At 40.8% G+C, this 26,024-nt stretch overlaps 1 protein-coding gene across 6 annotated transcripts in view; it reads right to left on the reverse strand.

Annotated features, from left to right (window-relative positions):
• The window catches only part of LOC144693948 (transcription factor Dp-2-like), a 217,571-nt gene that overhangs the window by 4,149 nt on the left and 187,398 nt on the right, over positions 1–26,024 (reverse strand). For all 6 annotated transcript variants that reach the window (XM_078564212.1, XM_078564209.1, XM_078564214.1 and 3 more), the window contains 3 exons: positions 12,500–12,568; positions 9,996–10,147; positions 7,999–8,165 (listed from right to left, as the gene is read on the reverse strand). In XM_078564212.1, coding sequence (XP_078420338.1) covers positions 7,999–8,165; positions 9,996–10,147; positions 12,500–12,568 — 388 coding nt within the window. The remainder of the gene's footprint in view (positions 1–7,998; positions 8,166–9,995; positions 10,148–12,499; positions 12,569–26,024) is intronic.

Below are 26,024 nucleotides of genomic sequence, written 5' to 3' on the forward strand. Positions count from 1 at the left end.
ATGCTAAGTTTTCATCTGGTTAAGACAAGGTTCAGAGTTAGGGAAGTGAACTCTGGCTGCTACGGCCGTCTGGCCAAAAGGTTAGAGTGGTGCTGCCAGAAGTCTGGGTGTATCTGTCCAGCATCTCTCTGCCCATCAGGAAATGGTACTTAGTGGGTGGAGGGGGAGACTGCCAAAAGAAACATCAGTGGCATTGTAGCTCCAACTCAGGCAGGTGCAAACTAGACTTGGCTAGAAACGGCACTCTGAGTTTAATTTGCATATTTTAGTTTCAGAAATATCCTATTTCTCAAATAAAGGCGGCATTCCAAGAATGTAGATCTGTACTTTAATTGTAACTATAATTGAGGGTACACCACAGAAGAAGTGACAAAGTTCAATGCTACAATGCACAAAGTAAAGGATAAAACAATTGTGGCACTTCTGCCACGTAGGCAGTATTTTTTTGCTTTATTCGTTCATGGGATGTGGCTAGGCCAGCATTCATTGCCCTTGTTCAGAGGGCATTTAAGAGTCAACCACATTGCTGGTGGGTCTGGAGTCACATGTTGGCCAGACCAGGTAAGCAGATTTCTTTCCCTAAAGGACATTAGTGAACCAGATGGGTTTTTACAACAATTGGTAATGATTTTATGGTCATCAGACTTTTAATGAATTCAAATTTCACCATTTTAACCCCAAGAGCCCCCCTGGGCCTCTAGAACATTAGTCCAGTGACGACACTACTCTGCCACCGTCTCCCTTAGTATAATTTCTGAGACACTGAACTGGTTACCTCTCAAGGTCCTGTCAATGTAACCTATCACTTAATTAGCACATTGATATAAATAGCTAAAGAAAGAAATCGCACATGCCAATGAACATTAAAATTGTGCCAAGGCCCCTTAGCGTGTGATTCCCTCAATGAGCCACCTCAAATTTCTCCCGCCACTACCGCAAGTGACAGATTTGTCACCACCAGTCCTTCACTTTAATGATACAAAGCTTAAGATGTCAGATAGAACCAAGTATGGAAGGATAAAATTATTTTAAAAAGAACAAAATTTTACCCTGCTGTCTTTATAGTTTTCATGGACACGGCATGACAATTTCACAAACCGATTAGTGTGGTTTACTGAAATCCTAATGACAACATTCTGACTACATAAAAATGCATGAACAGTCAGCAGGGAATGATTCACCCTCTGATTTCCACTCTCATCCTGTGGAGAACAATCTAGCTACAATCCAACAACATCCACCAAATTCCCTCAGGTTGCAGAATCGTGGGCCCAGTAAAACACCACGACCCATTTTAAAAGTAAAATCATCAAACAAGTTAAAGCCTTTCCAGCAATTCGGCACATATTATAACCTGAGAGTTACAGTGTCAGTGGGTAAACACTATTTTCACATAGGACATGCGGAACACTTCATCTGAAAATTAGCATTTCAATCCAAAGGCATATATACAGTCTACTCCTGATTATTCAGCAACTTTTGCGCTAAAAAGTTAAATAATCCAATAATTTGAATTAAGAAACATAACTAACAGCATTTTTAAAACGAAATAGACCAACTCGTACATATGGATGGTCAGGGATATGTCCTATTAACCAGGGATTCCTTTTCAAAAATATAACGTTGTTCCACTATTTTCATCCCCCAAGGGAAAGGTCAACATCTTGTATCATTTTTGCAAATGGGTTGACTTCTGGACAATTAGGTTCTGTTAAACCTGTAGATCTCAGTCGGCCGTAGTGTCCAACTATGGGCATCAGGTTTTAGGAAGGATGTCAAAGTCTTGGACGGGCTGCAGGGGATATTTATCAGGGATGACGAACTACAGCTAATTTGTAGAAAACACTGGAGATGGGATTCTTCTCTTTGGAATGTTAAAGATTAAAGAGAGAGAGAGATTTAATAGAGGTTATTAAAATAATTGGCAAAAGAATCAGAGGGGAGCTGATTTAAAAAAAAAAGGCAACAAATTGTTATGATCTGAAATGCAGCCTGAAACTGTTGTGTAAGAATATTTAACAATAACATCCAAATGGGAAGTGAATATATACTCAAAAGGGGGAAAAAAAAAAGCTACAGGGTTTTGGGAAAAGAGAGGGGGGAGTGAAATTGATCAGATAGTTTGTTCAAAAAAAGCAGTATAGGCACGATGGGCTGGCTGAATGGCCTCTTACTGCGCCATAAGATTCTATGATAACTGCTGATGCACATGAGCAATTGAATTACTTTTGTGATGTGGCCACACTCTTAATCCACCTCACACGGTGAACAGGATGAACTCAAAACACTAGCCTCTCTCATATTCTGAACAGTTTTCACTAGAAATAGTCCTGCAATATTAAATACAGCCTTGATCGTCCCACATGTGTAGGAATTAATACCCTGTTTACATCTCAAAACAACTTGCTTGATTTCTTGTGAACTGATCCAAATCCTAATTAACCTACTGCCATTATAACAAAATACATAAGGCTTCCTAGAATATTCGTGTTGGATGTAACATGCCCATAGGCTCACCCTAAACATTTGCTCTCTTTGCGGTTATTCTGTTTTTCTATAAAAGCTATAAAAACACCTTCATGAAATTTTCCCACAAGAACACTTTAAGCACAATCTGAGTTTAGTAGCTTACAGCAAGCACACAATAAATGATAATAAATTCAGAAAGAAAGACGGAATGGTAAAGAACATTCTCTGAATGTCAATTGAGAATGGGTTACTAAGAGTTGCCATGGCAACTACCAGAGCTGCTGGAACTAAATAGCCTCTCTTTCTTGACCCCCTACCTTAATGGAACAAAGGGGTTTTTGACAAAGCCTTGAATTTCTCTTAGTATCTCCTTTCTCTAGCTGGCAACTATATGCTCAAGAGACTGTAACTGCTCCCCCACAGAAAAAGAAGTATAAAATTCTAGTGAAATACACGAAGTGTCAACAAAATTAGCTGATTGTGCGAGGTGATGCAGATGATAATTATATATCCTCTCAACAGCCGTAAAATATAAATCTAGAATACGACATTTCAGCAGTGGCCTGTGAGCACAAAGGGGTGCCGGATTTGCCTTTTCAAATTTGCAAACCAGTTCAAAAAGGCGATAAATGGGGTGCCATCACAATTCAAAGAAAAAGAGTTGCATGTACGCGCTGATGCAGTATGAGCAAGGCCCGTTTAAAAAGAGCATTCATAGCTGCAGAGATGGGATCTATTTAGCAGCAGAGATGGGATCTATTTAAAGGCAAATTGCTATTGAAACTGACAATGCCACAACAGAATTTATGACTGCAGTACTTTTGTTTCCCAGACCTTTTGTGGGGAGGGAGAATACTTTTAACAGTTGCTCAATAATTAGGCATATTTTAAAACGTGACTTCCTTAAGCCATGGACAATCAGTCATTTGTAATTTGCTTTATTTTGGAATTCTTTGTCCTGCACAGCCAATAAATATATGCTCTCAACAGGGTGATATTTTTCATTCACTCAATACACACTTCCCTATGTTCAAGGACAGCATTAAACTTTTAAATTTATCAATATGATACAACTAAAGAAAGGAACATGCATTATGTAGTACCTTTAAGCTTATCAATATAATACAACTAAAGAAAGGAACATGCATTATTTAGCACCTTTCACAAACTCAGGATGCTCCAAAGTGTTTCATAGCCAATGAAGTACTTTCGGAGTGTAGTTGCTTTTGTAAGGTAGGGAAATGCAGCAACTAATTTATGCACATCAAGGTCCCATGAACTGCAATGAGATTGATGATCAGATAATCTGTCACAGTGACACTGTTTGAGGGATAAGTGTTGGCCAGGATACCAGGGAGAACTCCCCTGCCAGGATGCAGATCTTTCACAATTGGGACTGCTTTGGTAGATTATGGATGGACCAAAATTACAAAAAGACTTTATATAAATGTTCTAGTCTGACATTCCAAAGTTGGACGAGATGTCACTTTTCAACTGATCAATCAATAAATTAATGGAGTGTTATATTACAAAGGTGTCATCTTTTGAGCAATATCTTAAACTGGAGCACTGTCTGCCTGTTAGGCGAATATAAAAGAGATAAAAGAATATAAAAGATCCTATGGCATACTTTGAAGATAATCAATGAATGCAGCTGGTATTTTGGTCAATATTTTTTGTTCAATCTTGCTTAGCTGTCCATTCACTCATCTGCCATTCGTGCAAACTTATTGTGTGCAAACTAGCTACAGCATTTGGCTTCACACCAACAACAAATGCAGCTCGAGAACAAATTTGTTGACTACAAAACGTTTTGGAATGTTCTGAGAAATATAATTGCAAGTCCTTTCCTTCTTGCAACCTGCATCTTAGCTAGGCCTTCCATTTTGTGGGATATGTGGAACGTTCCTTGTTCCAATCCTACTCACCTCTTTTCCCCACTAGCCTGCGACCGTATCAGTGTGGTTTCCTGCTCTCATCCCAAACAGGAAAATTTAATCAACTTTTTTGCTAAGTTCTACTACTCTTCCCTCTTTTTCACGTAGTCCATCTCAGACCCTTCCCTTCCTTGATTTCTTTAGCTCCATTTCTGGGGACAGGCTATTGACCAATATCCACTTTAAGCCCACTGATTCCCACAGGGACTATGATGCTCCTTCTTCCCATTCCACAGTAGAAATAGCTGAATACAATTTAAATACAACTGCTGGGATTTTGATGGGCCGACGGGGGTCTTGCCCACCTGTTGGACAACCGATCGGGAACCCCTGTCAATTCCATGGGGGAGGCCCAACGGAACCAAGTGCCCTTCAGGCTTAAGCAGCCAGCACCTGACCTTCCCCAAGATCGAGGTCCCCGGTGGAAGTCCCACCTGCCGAGAGCTGCCAGTGGCAGAGGGAATGGTGGGCAATGCACCTACCTAAGGCCCTGGATCATCATGGGACCCCAGGCCAAGGTGAATGAATGTGGGATGGAGTTTGTGGAATGTGGGGGTGGAGTGCCACAAGCAAGGGTAGGGGAATGACTATCAGCAGCCACCCTCCCCTGCCTGGTGTTGGGTCTCTTGATCTGGCACAGGGTGCCTGATTGCGAGGGACCGCCACCAGCCCCTCCCCAGCAGGCCCTTGGCAAACGTGACAGGTTTTGCTGGGCAGCCTTCTGAAGGTGCTGAAGACCCCGTGCCTCAGCCATCAGTAAATTAATGAGCCTAATTGTTATCCTGCCACTGATGCTTGGGAATCCCCTGTTAGTCCCTTCATCCTCCAACTTAATTGGGGGAAGGTTTCCCTACCGCTGGGAGGCTGATGCAGGGCCTCTCCCAGGATTAAGTGGGTGTAGCTGCCATGGTTTCCACCGTGACAGACTGCATAAAACCAATCACAACATCACTCAGATCTGGATCATGGCCTATTTAAAGAGAAATATTTTCATTATACTTCTTCACCTATTTTTAAGTTAATGTAGGAGGGTCAGAATATTTCAACAGGCCACCTGAGCTCAAGCTACCCAAGTTAGCACTACGTATCACTTTCTTGCACTCCTTTTGAAACTGTTCTTCAGTTTGGAAACTCTTGGTCAACTTTATATGATTGCATAGCCCACCACCCAGCAATTGCCCCGACAATGTGCTGCACACTCACTTCCAGCACACGATGATATTTGAGTGGTTCCTAAAACTCTCATCCAATTCCTTGTAACTAGTTGTAGTTTAGCAGCCGATCTCAACATAGCTGTGTGAACCAGTCTACACATGTGGTAGCCATAAGGATTCTTCCCATTCTCCCACATTCACCATCTCATCTATTCCAACAATACCACCCTTCCATACCTGTGTTTCTGATACACGTTCCTTTTTCCTCCACCAAGGAATCCCCAAAACTGTGCTTGACAGGGCCCTCAACTGTGCCCATTTAATTTTCCATACTTCTGATCTCGCCCCTCCGGCTCCCTTCCAGATCAATGATACTGTCATTTTAAGTCTCTGCCCCACTTCTGCTCTAACCTCAGGCCTCCAATGAAGGTCAACGTAAGCTCAAGGAACAGCACTTCATCTTTTAATTAGGCGTGTTACAGCTTTCCAGACTCAAAAATGAGTTCAATCATTTCAGCTCATAACCTCTGTCCCCATTTCTTCAGACAAGGTGATTGTGGTTCTGCTATTACCATTTACACCTCCTCTCGACCCATCTTTTGTTTCCTACTGGTCCCATCATCCCTTTCGTCACATGACCTCTCCTGCCTCCCTCCCTTTCACATGCTTTTCCTTTTGTTTTCTCCCCACACCCAATTTCCTTCCCTTTTTTCTTGCTTAGAACCTGTTGCATCTCTAACCTTTCCTAGTTCTGATGAAAGGTCATCGAGCTGAAACATCAATGCTGCTCCTCTTCACAGAGGCTGCCTCACCTGCTGAGCATTCATTTCAAGCACTTTCAATTTTTATTTTAAAGTATAAGTGTTATTTGAAACAGCTGGCGGGCAGGGGGGGAATCAGATGAAATACTGACCCAGGTTTTATGGTCAGCACCAATGAATGGCATCAATTATTCACCGCACCTATACTTGCCCAGACTGTGGGCATTTGCACTGGAGGTTGCGGTGATTGACAAAAAAAATGTAGTGCCCTCTGCAGGGGATCTGGGATCTGTGTGAAAAGGAAAGCAATGGTGTGTCTTCTTAACCAATCTGATTGAAGAATCCTTACTGAGGCACGCAATCTGAACCAGGCTAGATTAGAATATTTAATTTAATGTCAAATCTTGTACAGAAAGCAAGAAGGGAGGGAACGAAATACAGGATTAAAAGAGAAAAATAAATGAGACAGAACACAAAAAAAGTAACTTTATTAAAATCTCCAACAATAATTAAAGTCTCAAGTAAGAGACTTCACACTGGCAAGATTGAATTTTCAGTGCCAGATAGGCTGTTTGTCAGTAATTAAGACTTACCACACTGTTAAAAGTTCATTTGTTTTTGAATGGACAAGTCCTAACTTTTTCTGGCGTGTTTAAGGAGTATCTAGTGCATAAGCACTCCAACTTCATGCCCATCATGTATATGATGTGCGGCGTCTCTAGGCGAGACATCGATCTAGCCAATCTCTGCAGGAGCAGGGCAACTCGAACAGCAACTTCTTAATTTCTGCATTTAACTGCACATGAGCTGTCATGGGAAGTTGTTGCCCGATTGACATCTTAACTATGGTGAGTGCTGATAGCCTCACTGTTATTTTTACTGCAAAATCTGGGGGCCATTAGAATGATCTTCCTACATGAAAGAAGGAATGTGGGTGTGTAAAATACGTGAGTAAAAGATATTTGAGAGTGGGCTGGCCTAATCACTTTTAAAAGAAAGGCAAGTTATAGACTGTACTATAAATAAGCTTTTTTCAGATTTTACTTTCTCCTGAAACATTGACAACACTGGGTATTTTTATGACCATTACATTTTAATATTTTAAGGGGTTGTTACACCTTGCAGAATAAAATGTGTTTTTTCCGATTTCAGGAATATAAAGAGGTAAATCTGGTTAATAGATTTTTTTTTTGCAAAGATGGTTCTGCAGTTAGCTGAAATATATAATATTCTCAACATATTCAAAGATTTGCCTGGACGTGAATTAAGCCCAAGCTTATCAAAGATTCCTCTCTCCAATGGGTCTAAGTGAGAGCTGCGTGGGATATATAAATGGCAAGACTCACCCTTGCCTAGTAAAGGACAACAGTCTGAGGTTGAAATTAAGGCACCTTAGATTAGAGTAAAGGGAAATTTTAATCTGCACCTAAATACATTGTATACGAATTGGAAATGCTCATTACTAATAACTTGTAGCTAGAGTACACACAACAGCAGAGAGGTTATTAAACAATTGTAACAAATCTAAATTGATATGAAAATTGCCAGCTGCTTTGCATAAAGTCATCTCAACTGTGGATTGGAGTAGTTTGCAACATAAATATAAGGGATATGATTAATCTTCAAGCTGTAAGACTGCACAATAGTCTCCAAAATTCGTCCTGCAGTGCTACTAACCTGCAACATAGGGCTGCAAAACTTTTGGCACCAATGAGTTGGCAGTTTTCAGATTTTCTGGAGTACATTTACCGGATTCCAAGCCAAAGGACATTCCCATACGTTTTAGCACTTCAATATCATCATGAATCTCAAAGGTGTTGTCAAAGTTGAATAGATATTCAAACCTGAGATAGTTGGAAAAAGTTAATACTTTAAAATGGAATATATAGAGCAGTTAACCACAAACTCACAGCAATTCAATTCTCATTAATATTTGTTTTTGCATTGTAACATACATGAGAATACAGCAGGCCAAAGATTTCCACATGGTCAGTTAAAAAGAATGTACTTAGGCATACTTAGTCAGAAAAAGTAAGTGGATTAACAGTTAACACACTTGTAGTTGGTGTGATTTTGTGGACTGGTTTTGATTGCGTGAGGGTGACGGAGAGGAATTCCCCAAGAGTTTCGCCCCACTGCTTGGCCTTTTTATTAACCTCTCCCGGGAGATTACACGGCTGCAATGGGGGTTGAACAGGGGTGTATAAAGTGTCTCGTCAAAATCCTCATGCCTCCAAGCATCATGAATGTGGGGCAGGCTTGATGGACCAGCTGGTCTTTTTCTGCCCGCAATTTTGTATGTATATATTTATATCAACCACTCTAGTTGCAAATTAGTCACCCTTAGATAGCTTGAAAACATCCTTTTTGAGTTTGATATAATTATGTCAAACATTACATGGGATATCAATGGAACACCACAATGGTAAGGCTGTCATAGCAATTATTAAGTTCATGTAGGGACATGGAAATTTCAGGTTTGCTGAGAACTTTTCTACCCCCCCCACTAACGCTCTAAGCTAGCACCTATGATGCTAAGAATCCCACAACATTATGTCAATAATTAAATGTGACAAACAGCTAAATTAAAGATAAAAATATATAACATAAATATTTAAAACCATTACAAATAATTGCAATTTAACACTTTCCTTTTGCATATCTTTCCCTTTCATCCAATTCTCCCCTGTTTTTATTATTGTTTCCAATCTAAAATACTCTATCTATTGAACATTTTCACTTAAAAGCAAACAACTTTGAACAGTTTTGCTTAACGGTTCTCTGCTGTCTACAGAGTTTCACATTCTGAAAAAAGTGGCTTCTGAAGGGAGTTCTTATTGAACCAAAGGGCTGCTTTCTGGCCAATCAATATAATGAAGTTTAAGAATTAACATGGTCACATCATAGATGGGTAAAATAACTTAGGAAATAACTTTCTATAGCAAAGACTCTCTTCCACTCACCAGCAACAGATACTGCGGAACTCCTTGAAATGCGCAGAATCCTCTAGATTTGTCTTATAATTGTGACCTAATCAGTACTTCTTGATTTAACCCGTTCTGTCTCCTACTCTTGGTGATATCCTGAACTGTCGGAATAAATTTCTTCTAACGTATAATATTGTAGCATATCTACAACCTTGTTATACAGCTCCTCCAACTTAGTTTGCTTATGAGGTACTAGTTCTTGTTTTTTTTCATTCATTCATGGGATGTGGGCATCGCTAGCTAGGCCAGCATTTATTGCCCTTGTTTAGAGGGTATTTTTTTTTAAAGAGTCAACCACATTGCTGTGGGGTGGAGTCACATGTAGGCCAGGCCAGGTAAGGACCGCAGATTTCCTTCCCCAAAAGACATTCGTGAACCAGATGGGTTTTTACAGCAAGCGACAATGGTTTCATGGTCATCATCAGACTTTTAATTCCAGATTTTTATTGAATTCAAATTCCACCATCTGCCGTGGTGGGATTCCAACTCAGGTCCCCAGAGAATTACCCTGGGTCTCTGGATTACTAGTCCAGCGACAATACCACTATGCCATCACCTCCCCTAGCACAGGCTGTAAACAATGCAGTTTGTAAGCCAAATTAGGTAATAAGAACAAACAATTTAAGTGTTAAGTAGGTCAAACTAAGCTCGAGACTAATGCACCCTATATATAACACGGATACACACTTGTCACTGGAGATGCTGCAATCTATGACAGTCCTTTTGCTGGTGTTGACTATGATGAAAGGCAACTGAATAGTAGAGTTTGGTGCAGGGGGGCTCTGCGTCTGCTGTTCCGATTGCCGATTCCTCTGTACTAGATTTTTGAACGCTATTTGCTGCAAGTTGGAAACAGAAAACAAAAAGCTTCAAATTTGAATCATGGAATGAAAATGAAGAACTAGATAAAAAGTGGCAGCAGTTTAAAAGAAAAAATCAGAATCAATACAAAAAATCGTCCTTTAGAATAAGAAAAGGTAGAGAGAAAACACATGAAAGAAAATCAAAGGGAAACTACACAAAATAGTTAATATGATAGATCAAAAGGGAAGGAAGGAAGACAGGTAGCTCAATGAATGTGTGCTTCACATGACCACCTGATGTGCATTCATATGACTGACACATGAAAAGCATTAATTAGAACAACATTAGAAGTTAATGATTCATTACACAGCCAATCAATTAAAACTGCTTTGCACAAGAGTTTCAGATGTGCCAATGTCTCATTATTTTTATGAACATATCAGTTGATGAGATAATTTAAATAAATTAGATTGAGCAAGTTAAGTAGATACAATTGTACAGTGGGTTTTACCCGGCTATCTCCGGATGTAAGTCTCTCATCTAGTTCCTACACTAATTTAAATTTGTTTTTGGTTGGGGAAGAGGAAGGAAAGGGTAAGTATCAAATAGAAGAGAATAATTTTTCCCAGAGCAACAAAAAGACCATAGCACAGATGTAGGCCATTCGCGGCACATCATGACTACACCTATTGCTCTGCCTTTTCCCCAAAACCCCCTCATCTTCCTCTGCTCAAAATATTTATTCAATTGTCAATTAAAACATGCAATGGTCTCTGTCTCAACCACTTTCTAGGCAAATCATTTCATGCTCCAACATAAAGATTCTTTCCCACCCTGTTACTTTCCTCTCCTGCTAACAATTTTAAATTGCTTTAAATTCCCTGTCGTTGGGGAAGCCATGTTGACCACTCAACATGGCTTCCCCAACAAAATAAAATAGACTTTCCTTATCCGCCCTATAAAAAAAACCCTCAGAAAACAGCTGGCTGGTTCCAATAACAGCATTATCAGAGGTTTGGGAGCAGATCGGTCAGGTAGGGTCATGTTGCAATGTCTAAAACAGAAAGAAAAGTGTTTGCACAGAAGATTTTTAAGTGAATAGGCAAGCAGCTTTTCAACAGAAACGACAGAAATAAATGTCAGGAATCTTGCTCTGGACAGCAATAGATCTTTTGGAAGCATTAAATTGAATTGTAAGATGACTTTGACTAACATTTTAGAAAAAAAAACAAAGGTATACAGTTCTGAAGTTCTCAATATCTCTATTTTTTATGGTTGGAAGACTCATCAAAATAATGAGGGGGCATTTGCTAAATCAAGTTTGGCTTTAGTGTAATATCTGGTTGGCTCTTAAATACTGGTTTGCAATGAAGTTGATGGGGTTGAAATAAATCACGTTTGGTGCTATGATTTAAAATAGTTAAAAAATGCACCAGTGGTGTGACACATCCAGTAAACTGGATAGTGTCTCTTAAATAGTTTATAAAAATGTTTACTTATAGTGACAAATTGAACTATTCAAAACCCATCATATTAAAATGCCACAATAGAATTGAAAAAAATAACTACTTGCATTTATATAGCACCTCTATTGGCGAAGAACATCCCTTGGTACTTCAGAAAGGTGTAAAGGGGAAGAAAATGGGTGACAAGCCACTAAAGAAATACTAACAGAATTGACCAAATGCCTGGGTTTTAGCTAGGGTAAAAAACTGATGGTTTAAGATTAGCATCATATGGCAGCTCCCAAATTTCAGAATTGCCACCCGGGGAAAGCTGTGAGTGGAGGCAAGCCACATCCTTGGGGAGGAGAATTGAAGGGATCAAGAACAGGGGGAAAAAATGTTGAATAGATAACTTTTTTTTTTATAAAAGAGATTTTCTCATGGGTGGCCCCAAAGCAACATTGGCACAAGGTTGAGATTAGATCGCTCGCCCACAGTTTGGAGTGGTGGAACATACTATGCAGTGTTAAGAGCATGGTGGAGGAACTTAGTAAATGGGCCAAGAAAGTATAAGCATAAGCAATTGCAAACAGCAGATTATTAAAGTAAGTAAATTATTGGATTTTTCTCTCAACAGATAATTATAGACCTATTTTTCGCAGCCAACAAATTAGAGGTTTAAGTATGTATGAATATACTGCATGACAATTGCCAAATTTGTGTAATGTAACTTCCATATTCATGCATTATTCCTGTAAGATCTACATATGATACAAACTATTCACAACAACCTGTCCATGTTAATTTATTCTCTTCATCTCTATTCTGACTGTAGGGTTCAAAGGCTTAATTGCACTTCAGATACAAACATAAGCACCATTGGTGCAATTATTCTGGTAAACAACAAAATAGGTTTTATATGGACATAGATGTGTTTGTTACCTGCAGTATCAATTCTTCAAGCTGAGCCCTCTTCTGTTTAATTCGTTCTATTCGTCTCTGTTTCTCCACCTGAAAATTAAATTGCTATCATTAGAACACAAAGGAAAAGGTGACTGGGTGATAGTGGATTAGAACAGGGCTTCTCGACCAGGGGTCTGCAAGGTTTGAAGGGGTCCACCAAAACATGTCACCTTGTCAGAAGGACAAGTATTACTGCCAATTAAAAAAATGTTTAAACCGAGCAAGGAGGTTCCACTTTCCAGCAGAGTTGAATGGATAGTTCTGGGCCACTGAGGCTCGAGTGCCGGTGACTCAGAGTAATGGAACCAGCGCCAGAATATTGCCGTCAGCCTGCGGGGGCGGGCCTGACATGCCGACGCGCAATGACGTTGGGCGTGCGTCCCGACGTCATCGCGCGTCATTTAGATCTTTTGTTCAGCGGGCATGCGCCGGAGGTGGGCTGCGCACCCGCCAAACGCCTGTTAAGGCCATTGAAAAAGTAATTAAGCTTATTAACAACGTTGCCCGTCCAACCTTAAGGTTGGCGGGCAGGCGAAGAGCCCAAGCGGCCTTCGCGTTTTTCAGGAAACCTCATCCATGGGCGGGATGAGGTTTCCTGAGGGTTTTATTAAATAAATTTTAAAAATTTCCCGAAATATAAACACGTGCCCCGTCTCATGTGACGCAGGCACATGAGGGAACCTGTTTAAATATCTTTTTAAATGCGTTTTAAAATTATTTTAATATCAACATAATCTCCCTGAGGCACGTAGCTGCCTCAGGGAGATTGCTGTGCTTTTTCACGCATATGGGTGAAAGAGCACAGGCCCCGACTCTCCCCCCCCCCACCCTTGACACAGGTTGCTATCGGCCGCGTGTTACACTGGGTGGGCCAAAAATGGCAGCACGCAGCCGATCGCGGGCAGCGACTGATTCCATGCCCACCCCCGCTTGCTCCTGCACAGCACCCCCCGACATAGGTAAGATGCTGCCCCAGGTTTCTGTTAAGGTACTCCTGGGAAATTGGATCGGTCAGATCACTTATCATTCGGGATTACCGGATTCTCACTGAGAAAAAGCCAGTGAGATCTCAGGGAAGAAGAGGGCAAGTTCCTAAATAAAAAAAACAACAGACGAAAATATTTGGGAAATTCAAGAAAATTTTAATTCTATTGAGGAGAAAGTTTCAGAGTTGCAGAAACAGATGTAGCAAAAAAAAGAGGCTGACATTTCTGAAAGTAAGGGATAGTATTGTGCGACAATTCAGTGAAAAGTTACACAAAACTCTCCAAAAAAAACCCTATGATATCTGCTGAATAAATCACAACTTTAGACCAATTGCTTTGTCTATTTGGGGGTATTTTTGCTGTTGCCACCAAGCTAATCTTCTCCCACACTGAATACAGAATCTCAGGATTGCCTGCAACCTCAAAAACAACAGCTCACATTTATTTGGTGCCTTTCTTATAGTAAATAGCATAATTCAAACATGATTTGACACTGAGCCACATAAGGAGATATCAGCACTGGTAGCCCAAATGTTAATTGAAGAACTTGAATATTGCTGAAAAGAGAGACATGTTGCTAAAGCTTTACTTCTTGCACTCATCAGGACAAATGCAAGAATGACAAATTTCAAACGATCACAATAATTCATGCTATAGGAGAAAAGGTGTGGCATCACATCATACATCCACTGTTAAATGTGATTCTGCAATTGGGCAGCACTTGCTGAACAAACCTGAGTGCGCCAATAGCTACACTAACAACTAGTTTAAGATCATTAGTTGAGCTCGTAACGTGGCTCATTTATGCTTTCTAGAAGTGAGATGCTTTCATAAGCAGGGTCCCGTTCTCTGAAAACAAAGGAATATGTTCAAACCTTGCGCCATTTCTGAATTACCTGGGAGCTTGGGGAGCTCCCTGTTGCTTTCACTGTGGTAACGCCACAGCCAGAGTCGACTTGCCAACCAAGCAACACCCTTTTCTCCTGTAGCGTAAATTGTGATCGTTTGAAATTTCGCATTCTTACATTTGTCTAATCAGTGCAAGACAAAAAGCTTTGGCAACATGTCTCCCCATCCAGCAACATTAATTGAAGAGATAGGTTTTAAGGAGAGATATAAAGGAGAAGAAAGCATCAAAGAAACAGAGAGTTATAGGGAGGGAATTCCAGAGCTTTTGGGCTAGCCAATTAAAGGAAAGGTTGGGAATAACAAAGTGATAATAATCTAGGATGTGCAAGAGGCCAAAATTGGAGTGCAAAGATCTTAGATGGTTGTCATGTTGGAGGTGGCTACTGATATAGGGAGGGGTGATATTGATATAGGCAGCTCTGAAGAAGGGTCATATGGACTTGAAACATCAACTCTGTTTCTCTCTCCACAGATGCTGTCAGACTTGCTGAGTTTTTCCAGCATTTTCTGTTTTTGTTAGGAAGGGGTGAGGCCAGGGAGTGATTTGAAAAAAAGCACCCGCAACAAGTCCAAAAAAACTAATTTTTGCTTTGTTACAGGGTGCCTGTGATTTTTTTAAAAATAACACGAGACAGGGATCTCAGAAGTAAAAAGGTTGAGAACCCCTGGTTTGGATCAGTTCAATATTATCCCATCGCCCTCAGTTTGAATTTAGTCTAGATTGATACAGTGAACAGGAGAGGTGAGGAGAGAATGGAACGCCTTGACTGCCTCCTGCGTCTGTGGACGCGAGAGCTGCTTAGTCTAAGATGCAATGGAAGTCCCCTCTCAACAACAGCTGTAAGAGCTGTTTCATTAACTTAATGAAATGGCTTTGGCACAGAACCAGTCCCAGTAGGCACAGAACTGCCTAAAGCTTGGCACTAGTTGCACAATCTTGCTTGGTGAGGCTGCTAAAAGAAACTGTAATGTAATGATATTCAGAGGTTAGATCTATGCTATAATATGGAGGCAACTTAAAGGGAATTCTCCAAGTAGATCAGATACTGCTATCTTGATCTGGCTCACCTCACAATCAATGGGCAACAAGAAATGAGACTTAGGCATGTTTTGCCTCAGCCTGCAAAAAGGCTGCCAGTCACTACATGGCATGGGCACCCTCGTGGTAGGAGGAGGGCCTTAAGTAGCCATTAATTGGCCACTTAAGGGCCCCAATTGGCCCAAGGCCAGGCAGGCTGTCCAATGCCTCCTCTGCCGTTGGTAAAATACCAGTGGAGGTAGATGATAGACATGCCACTGCCACTATGCTGTTGGCTTTAAGGGTTTTGCCATGATCTGTTTACACAATATTAACACAGATATTCTATTTAATGCTATCTTCAGGATAGTGCTCTCAACTATCCTCAACAAGTGAAACTTTTCCATTAGAGAACCAGGATTTGAATTAATGGAACGTGCACTAGAAAGTACAACAAAGGATGAATCCACACTGTAATAGAGTTTAAGTGCTGCTCTGCTGGGTCTTCCTTTGCAGTTAGTTTTTAAAAGAACATTAGAAGTGATGCAGCCAACACATTCCAATGACAATTCCCACACTTCAGATATTTTCTGTGTCTTATTTAGATTTGCTGATGTTATTCAGAATCCATTTTTAATTGCTAACACTGCTCTTTTTTGTTTGCCAGCTATAGATTCCTTCCCACACTCAGTGGTGTACCAAGAGCTGCAGTGCATCTGTGTAACATGTGCTTAGGGGAAACAAGTTGTTAAAATGATAATTAACAATTCCTAGGGCACATTTCTAATGTACCCTTTCAAGGTGTGCTTGGTATTTGTATTAATTTTTTGATTGCAACTTGCTGTTTTTAAGTACGGTATTCTTATTCAACAGCAGCCTCTATATGTTTACTACTTAACCATTTTCTTTATTTGTGCAATATGAAAATATGATTTGTACTGAAAAGTGGGGGGGGTGGGGGGGTGGTGCAGTAGGTAGGCAAGGGGGGGGGGAGAAAGTTACAAATCAGAGGAAAAAGGAAAAGGAATTGGAAGCTATTAATGGCATGCATCTGTGCAAACTGGTCACTCTTCAGAGTCCCAGATTTAATCACTCTTCTGCACCAAGTTAGTCAATCTCACCAAAGGCAACAGTAGAAACAATAAAATTGACTTTCATGGGATATTGGCTTTGCTGTGAAACTGATAGATTTCCCTTGTTCATCCCTATCTTACTCTCACCGCCGGAGACTCTCACCCAGGCCTTTGCCATATCCAGACCTGACTTTTCCTAAGCGTCTCCTTACTAGTTTCTTGAGCTCCAACTCGTCCAGCACTCTTCCATATAAATCCTATCCAACACAGAAAACCTGACACCCCAATCTTTGCTGACGTCAGATGATTTTCTACTGCCCATGCGTCAATTTAAAAATTATATCCTGCTTCAAATCTCGTTGTGGGCCTCACCTGTCCCTGCTTGAATGAGAATTGAAGCTACACTCATTCCGCATTCCTGTCTCTAAGCACTAGAACTGCCATGTGAGGCAGCTAAGTAGAGTTGATGATACCAATTTTCCCAAGCTGACAGGAAAAATATAGCTCGAGTCAGGAATGGGAATGAAAGTCCATCCCCAAAAATCAACATGATTCTGTCGCCCAGGACTTTGCCTAGATTTCAGTGAAACGCAGTGGTGGATATTGATATCTAATGTGTGAAGTACATGCTTTCTCTTTATTTTATCTTTCTTGGTTTATTTTCGTTTCATTATATTTCCTGGCTGAATTTTTTCTCCCATTTGTTTCAGGTTCTGTGCACTCACAATATTCTTCTCATGCATCCAAATTAGAAAAACCAACAAAAGTTGACCAATAGTTTCAAGCCTAGATTAAGCAGACAGTGCAGCCAAATGTTTATAGCTGACATAGGATGCGTGTGGTTGGTGTTAATCGTCTATCAATATTGTGATAATTGTATTCAGGTGGTGGGTATCAATTAAATATTCACCTGTGCTCATATATTTATATATATAAGCAGGCTAAAACTGTGTTGTTGGTTGCAGGTGCACAATATGAAATGTGAGCCTCTGTAAATAAAGTATATTTACAGACTCCAGTGTTCTATCCTTCATTACTTAGCTATCTGAGTTCTAACATGGGAGGAGAGGATGGTTGCCAAAAGATGCAACTAAAATTCTAGTGGCCATTGTGAAAGATGACAAAAGGCAAATTTAAATCATTGAGGTATGATTACCCTTTAATGTTCTTGGAGTTTGAATCATATAAGTAGTGGAAGAAAGAGATTGATATATGGGCAGGGATTACTACTCAAAGAGAAAGCAAGGCATGGTCTTGGCATTCTCACTTCCTATATGAAGTAAAGTCAAAAATAAGGTAATTTCTGCAATGGATGCCACTTGGCTGCATAGTGAAGAAGGTCTGAACTCCCTAATAGAATTTCTGGATGAAATGTACAAGAAAGATAACCTTTTTAATACTTAGGAGACCTGGTCAGAATTTGATAACTTTTGGAAAGAGGATAGTCATTAATTGAAGAGTTTATCATGGACTTTAACGATTGTACAAAAGGTTGACAAAGTTCACGTTGCAGATTCCTGGATTTGTACTAGCATTTAAATTACTAGATTGTGGTAAGATATCTCATATAACAAGGCAAGTATTCCTAACTGGCAATCAGTTCTCAGAGAAGGAGACTCTGTTGGATCATATGCCTGTTGCCTTAAATAACTTCCTGGGAAACAGTTCTTTCCTTCAGCCTTCATGGGAAAAATGAGGCACTTCACTCTGACACAAAGAATAGAAGACTAGATTGCTACCTGGTTTCAAAATATTCCAAATATTGGGCACAAGAGCCAATGGAACGTAAGGATTAAAGACACACAGATGAAAGCATGTATAGGAAATCAGGCTATGTCAGCAGAAGATTAAATTGGAATAGTAAAAATAGGCGAATGAATTCCAGAAATGTCCATGGACAAATTAATAGCTGCTTCAGGTGACTCTAAGTATCAATACACGGTGAATTGTCTAGAGCAAACATAGAAAATAGGAGCAGGAGTAAGCCATTCGGCCCTTCGAGCCTGCTCTGTCATTCATCATGATCATGGCTGACCATCCAACTCAATAGCCTGCTCCCGCTTTCTCTCCATATCCTTTGATCCCTTTCGCCCAAAGAGCTATATCTAACTCCTTCTCGAAAACATACAATGTTTTGTCCTCAACTACTTTCTGTGGCAGCGAATTCCACAGGCTCACCTCTCTCTGGGTGAAGAAATTTCTCCTCATCTCAGTCCTAAATGGTCTACCCTATATCCTCAGACTGACCCCTGGTTCTGGACTCCCCCAAGCTTCCTGCATCTACCCTGTCTGGTCCTGTTCGAATTTTATAGGTTTCTATGAGATCCCCCTTCATTCTTTTCAGCTCCAGCGAATATAATCCTACCTGACTCAATCTCTCCTCATATGTCAGTCCCGTCATCCCAGGAATCAGTCTGGTAAACCTTCGCTGCACTCCCTCTATAGCAAGAACATCCTTCCTCAGATAGGAGACCAAAATTGCACACAATATTCCAGATGTGGTCTCACCAAGGCCCTGTATAATTGCAGCAAAACATCCTTGCTCCTGTACTCGAATCCTCTTGCTATGAAGGCCAACATACCGTTTACCTTCTTTACCGCCTGCTGTGTCTGCACGCTTACCTTCAGCGACTGGTGTATGAGGATACCCAGATCTCGTTGCACATTCCCCTCTCTCAATTTATAGCCATTCAGATAATAATCTGCCTTCCTGTTTTTGCCACCAAAGTGGATAACCTCACAGTTATCCATGTTATACAGCATCTGCCATGCATTTGCCCACTCACTCAGCTTGTCCAAATCACACTGAAACATCTCTGCATCCTCCTCACAGCTCACCCTCCCACCCAGCTTTGTGTCATCTGCAAATTTGGAGATATTACATTTAGTTCCCTCATTTAGATCATTAATATATATTGTGAATAACTGGGGTCTCAGCACCGATCCCTGCAGTACCCCACTAGTCACTGCCTGCCATTTGGAAAAAGACCCGTTTATCCCTACTCTTTGTTTCTTGTTTGCCAACCAGTTTTCTATCCATCTCACACTACCCCCAATCCCATGTGCTTTAATTATACACATTAATCTCTTATGTGGGACTTTGTCGAAAGCCTTCTGAAAGTCCAAATAAACCACATCCACTGGCTCCCCCTCATCGACTCTACTGGTTACATCCTCGAAAAATTCCAGTAGATTTGTCAAGCATGATTGCCCTTTCGTAAATCCACGTTGACTCTGTCTGATTCTGCCACTGTTTTCCAAGCGCTCAGCTATTAAATCTTTTATAATTGACTCTAGAATTTTCCTCACTACCGACGTCAGGCTGACTGGTCTATAATTCCTTGTTTTCTCTTTACCTCCCTTTTTAAATAGTGGGGTTACATTAGCTACCCTCCAATCTGTAGGAACTGTTCTAGAGTCTGTAGAATCTCAGAAGATGACTACCAATCCATCCACTATTTCCAGGGCTACTTCCTTAAGTATTCTGGGATGTAGATTATTGGGCCCTGGGGACTTATCGGCCTTCAATCCCATCAATTTCCCCATTGATTTCCCTACTAATACTGATTTCTTTCAATTCCTCCCTCTCACTAAACCCTGTGTTCCCCAACATTTCTGGTATGTTATTAGTGTCCTCCTTTGTGAAGACAGAACCAAAGTATGTATTTAGTTGGTCAGCCATTTCTTTGTTCCCCATTATAAATTCCCCTGTTTCTGACTGTAAGGGACCTACATTTGTCTTCACCAATCTTTTTCTCTTCACATACCTATAGAAACTTCTCCAGTCAGTTTTTATGTTCCCCGCAAGTTTATTTTCGTACTCTATTTTCCCCTTCTTAATCAATCCTTTGGTCCTCCTTTGCTGTGTCCAGGTTCTTTGAAATGACACATGAAGAAAATAGTTCTGAGGAAGGGGATGAAGATAATGGTGAATCTGAACAGATTATATGGTCGCATGTAGTTTTAAAAATGTGTTGAATGTATGAGTCACATACTCCTTTACTTGTGTGGTCTTGGATAGTACATGTACTGCAACGATATGTGGACTAGATTGGTTAAACTGTCATCTTAACTCACTATGTGGGATGACTGATGCAAGGTTAAGGGATATAAAAATATTACTTGCTTTAGGTTTGGTGGTGACAACACCTTGAGGTCACTTGAGAGTGGTAATTTCATGCAAAATAGCTGGAGTAAGCCATTTGATAAGTTTGGATGTGGTATCTGGTGAAATACCTATTCCGTTGCGTAAACCTTCCATGAAAAGGCACAAAGGAAACTTGACATAAGACACCACGAGGGAGTTATTTAAATCAGTTGATCAGCAGTTTACCTAGTCAGGACGCTATCGTATCCCTTTAACGAGACCTGATACATCTCATAAGAGTGTTAGGCAAGTATTAATGGTATTAGCCAAGTATTCATGGTATTAGCCAGGTATTAATGGCATCAGTTACAAAGGATAAGAGAAAAAAAAAAGTCTTAAACTTACATAGACCATTTTCCCGCCCTATTTGTCAAGTTAAAAATTCTGCTAAAAGATGCAAGGGCAGTTGATGAGGAGTGTACAAGTCTAATAGGAAAGATTAGTGAGAATTGTGAAATCAAGTATCAAAGGATGCACCCAAGTCATATTGCAAGCCTTGCATCAGTACTTAACTACAGATCCATAGTAACTACTTCATTAAAGGCACGGGATAAAGGCAGAAATGTCTTATAATGTCAACCTAGCTACGATATTTAGTATTTCCCCTAGACTTATAGTAAGAACAAGAAAGTTACTATGGATAAAATTATGGCAGAATGAATAGGGACTAGATTTGGGACACCAGCAAAGTTTTTGATCCATAATGGAGGAGAGTTTGCTAACAGAGCGAACATTTAAACTCTCTGAATGCAGAGAGCCAGGCATTTGTCAAGGCTGAGGTATCAGAGAAAATCTGTAAATCACTGAGGCATTGTATTAGACCAGCGGAGGCAGAGTTTAATTCAGGAGATTTGGTGTACCACAAAAGAGAGGATCATTGGGAATGGAAATGCCTTAATAAGGTAAATAGATCATGATGGTATATTGTCATTGGGACAAGTCCTAATGAGCAGGCCAGTTTGTTTGCATTAAAATGAAGCAGCTGGCTCTGATGAACCAACTTAGCACAGCACGGGAAATTTACATTGGGGTGATTTCAAACTATTAGTCAAATTAGTGCAGGGGTATGGGGGAAAGGCAGGGCAATGGCACTAGGTCACAATGCTCATTGGACAGTCGGTGCAGACACAATGGGCCGAATGACCTCCTTCTGTGCCGTTAAGTATATGTTGATGCTTTAGTTTTAATTTAGCATTATTGAGCCCTTCCATTATCCCTTTTGGTCTGCTGCTACCTCAAAGCTGAAAGTCAGTTTTGTGCAAATGAAATAAAAGCTTACTCATAATCTGGATCAAGAATGGAAGTGTTTTACAATCACTGTAGGTTATGGGATAGTTCAGCTCTTAGGGAATATTATGGTTAGGTTCACCTTCTTTTCCATAAAATCAAACTGTGACGTTGGAAACAATAAAGTTTTTAAAAATTGGGCCAAATCTTCCAGTCTTTGGATCATTGGAGACTGGATGTACAACTGAAGATGCGCGTCAGGGCCCTGAGGAAGTCCAATTCCACCTACATGGGAATTGCCTGGGAAGTTTGAACTTCTGTAGGGCAATTTCCCAGCTCCACAGAAACTCAGCGGAAGTCTCCGCTTCAGAGTTAAAGTCAGAGATTTCAGGCAATTCCATGGTACTTGAATAGTTACCCAGGAAATATTAGACAGATGAAAACCAAGTCTAACACCTGGGTAACTCCACAACTGATCCTTTTTATTACCCCCCACTGACCACGTCCCCTGACCTGACCCGATCAGACCTGACTCCACCCGACCACCCCCCTGACCTGACCGTCCCGCCAACCCGACCTGATTATCCTCCGACTACCCACTCACTCACCTACCACACCTCACTCACTTACCAACCTCACCCACCTACCCATTCAATCATTCATCCACTCATCCATTCAAAGACTGGACCTGTAAACATACCATATGGCAGCTAGTGCTATAAAAACGGGCCATGTCCTATCTTTCCCGATTCTGCTCCACTCTGACGGAGTTCCCTGTGGGGCGCTGCGCTGCACATTTCTTTGATAGCTGGGAATGGAAGATTCTGGAAGAAATGCGCAGCAGCGGTGGGTCGGGGAATCTTCTCGTGCAGTGGCAATCTGCTCATCATTGTTGCTGCTTGGAAGATTCGGGCCATTTTGTCACAATTAAAGAAGGGAAACTCTTTCGAGTTATCAACAGTCACAGATTGCAACTCTTTCGAGTACAATCACAGTTCTTGGTTTCCGGGAGTGGGACATGAACCCACAACCCTCTGATTCAAAGGCGAGGGTGCTATGAACTGAGCCACAGCTGACACCTCACATTAAAGAAGGGAAGGTGCACAGGCAGCTTAAATTTAGCTACTTTACATAAGTGAATGCTGAATGTGTGGAATGAACTCCCCAAGGAGGCAGACAACATGGACAGTTCATTAAATCAAAGGACGTGGTCTACAAGGATGCCAGAAAAAAATGGAAAGCCTGAAGATTTGGAACAATTTAGAACCAAGCACAGAAGGACCAAAAACTGATTAAAAAAGGGAAAAGAGAATATAAATGCACACAAGTGAGGAACATAAAGATGGACTGTAAAAGCTTCTTTAGGTGTGTGAAAGGGAAAAGATTAACTTGGGACAAATATGGGCCCATTACAGGCAAGCATAGGAGAATTTATAGTGGAGAACAGGGAAATGGCAGAGAAACTAAACAGTCACTTTGTGTCTGTCTTCATGGAAGAAGATACAGAAAATCTCCCAGAAATACTAGGCAACCAAGGGACTTGTGAACCTGAGGAACTAAAAGAATTTAGTATTAGTAAAGAGGTAGTACTTGAAAAGTTAATTGGATTGAATGTTGATAAATCCCCTGGACCAGATGAGCTTCATCCCAGAGCGTTGAAGGAGGTGACTGTAGAGATCGTGAATGCATTGGTGGTTATCTTTCAGAATTCTATAGATTCCGGAAAGGTTCCTGTGGACTGGAAAGTAGTAAATGCAACCCTGCTATTTAAGAAGTGAGGCAGAGGGAGAATGGAGAACGACAGACCTGTTAATCTGATGTCAGTAGTAGGGAAAATGTTAGAATCTAGAAACATAGAAAATAGGAACAGGAGTAAGTCATTTGGCCCTGTTCCACCATTCAATATGATCACGGCTGATTCTCTATCTCTGGATGTTTAGAAAAGAATGGTAAAATTGGGCAGAGTCAACATGGATCTATGAAAGGGAAATCATGTTTGATAAACTTGTTTGAGTTTTTTGAGGATGTTACTTATAGCGTAGATAAAGGAGAATCAATGGATGTTGGGTATTTGGATTTTCAGAAGGCTTCTGATAAGGTTCCACACAGGAGGTTAGTAAATAAAATTAGAGTACATGGGATTGGAGGAAATATCTAGTATGGACTGAGAATAGGTTAGCACACAAAAGGCAGATAGTAGGAATAAACGGAACATTCTCAGGATGGCAGGCCGTTACTCGTGGGGTACTGCAAGGATCAGTGCTAGGTCCACAGCCGTTCACAATCTACAGAAATGATTTCGATGTGGGGTCCAATTGTAATATTTCCAAATTTGCTGATGTCACCAAAGTGGGTGGGAATGTAAATTGTGAGGAGGATGCAAGGAGGCTTCAGGAGGATTTGGACAAGTGAAGTGAATGGTCTAGAACATGGCAGATGGAATATAATATGAATAAGTCTGACGTTATTCACTTGGGCAGAAAAAAACAGGCAGAATATTTCTTAAATGGTGAGAGATTGGGAAGTGCGGATGTCCAAAGGGACCTGGTGTCCTGGTTCATGAGTCACTAAAAACTAGCATGCAGGCACAGCACGCAATTAGGAAGACAAATGGTATGTTGGTCTTCATCGCAAGGGGATTTGAGTACAGGATTAAAGATGTCTTGCTGCAGTTTTATAGAGCCCTGGTGAGACCACACCTGTAGTATTGTGTACAGTTTTGGTCTCCTTACCTGAGGAAGGGTATACTTGCCATAAAGGGAGTGTAACAGGGGTTCACCCTGAGATGACACGATTGTTGTATGAGGAAAGATTGAGAAGACTGGGTCTGTATTCCCTAGAATTTTGAAGAATGATGGGTGACCTCATTGAAACTCTCAAAATTCTTACAGGGCATGACAGGGTGGATGTAGATAAGATGTTTCCCCTGGCTGGTGAGTCTAAAGCCAGAGGACATAATCTCAGGATAAAGGATAGGCCATTTAAGACTAAGATGAGGAGGAATTTCTTCACTCAGAGCATGTTCAAGACAAAAATTAATAGATTTCTGGAAATTAACGACGTCAAGGGATATTGCAGGAAAGTGGCATTGAGGTCGATGATCAGTTGTGATCTAATTGAATGGCGGAGCAGGCCTGACGGGCTGAATGGCCTACTCCTGTTCCTATGACAAATTTAAAGGAGAATTGAATAGGTATGAGAGTGCAGATAATTAAGAGGTATTAGTTTTTGGGACCAAGATGGACTGCAGAATGTTTTTCCATCTTGTACTTTCTATAAGACCATAAGACGCAGAAGCAGAAATAGGCCATTCGGCCCATCGAGTTTGCTGCGCCATTCAATGAGATCATAGTTGATCTGATAATCCTCAACTCCACTTTCCTGCCTTTGCCCCATAACCTTTGATTCCCTTACTGATTAAAAATCTGTTTATCTCAGCCTTGAATATACTTAACGACCCAGCTTCTACAGCCCTCTGCGGTAAAGAATTCCACAGATTCACTGCCCTCAGAGAAGAAATTCCTCCTCATCTCTGTTTTAAATGGGCAACCCCTTACTCTGAGATTGTGTCCTCTGATCCTAGACTTTCGCACAGGGGGAAACAACCTCTCAGCATCTACTCTGTCAAGCCCCCTAAGAATCTTATATGTTTCAATAAGGTCGCCTCTCATTCTTCTAAACTCCAATGAGTACAGGCCCAACCTACTCAGCCTCTCCTCAAGAAAATCCCTCCATACCTGGAATCAACACAGTGAATCTTCACTAGGACTGCCTCCAATGCCAGTATATCTTTCCTTAGATAAGGGGACCAAAACTGTTCACAGTATTCTTGGTGTGGTCTAACTAGTGCCTTGTATAGTTTTAGCAAGGCTTCCCTATTTTTATATTCCATTCCCTTCGAAATAAAGGCCAACATTCCATTTACCTTCTCCATTACCTGTTGAACTTATATGTTAGCTTTTTGCGATTCATGCACAAGCACTCTCAAATCCCTCTGCGCTGCAGCCTTCTGTAATCTTTCTCCATTTAGGTAATATTCAGCTCCTCTATTCTTCCTGCCAAAGTGCATAACCTCACATTTTCCCACATTATATTCCATCTGCCACTTTTTTGCCCACTCATTTAACCTGTCTATATCCTTCTG

This window comes from Cetorhinus maximus, chromosome 19, assembly GCF_964194155.1.
Source record: "Cetorhinus maximus chromosome 19, sCetMax3.hap1.1, whole genome shotgun sequence".
In the NCBI taxonomy this organism is placed as follows: Eukaryota; Metazoa; Chordata; class Chondrichthyes; order Lamniformes; family Cetorhinidae; genus Cetorhinus; species Cetorhinus maximus.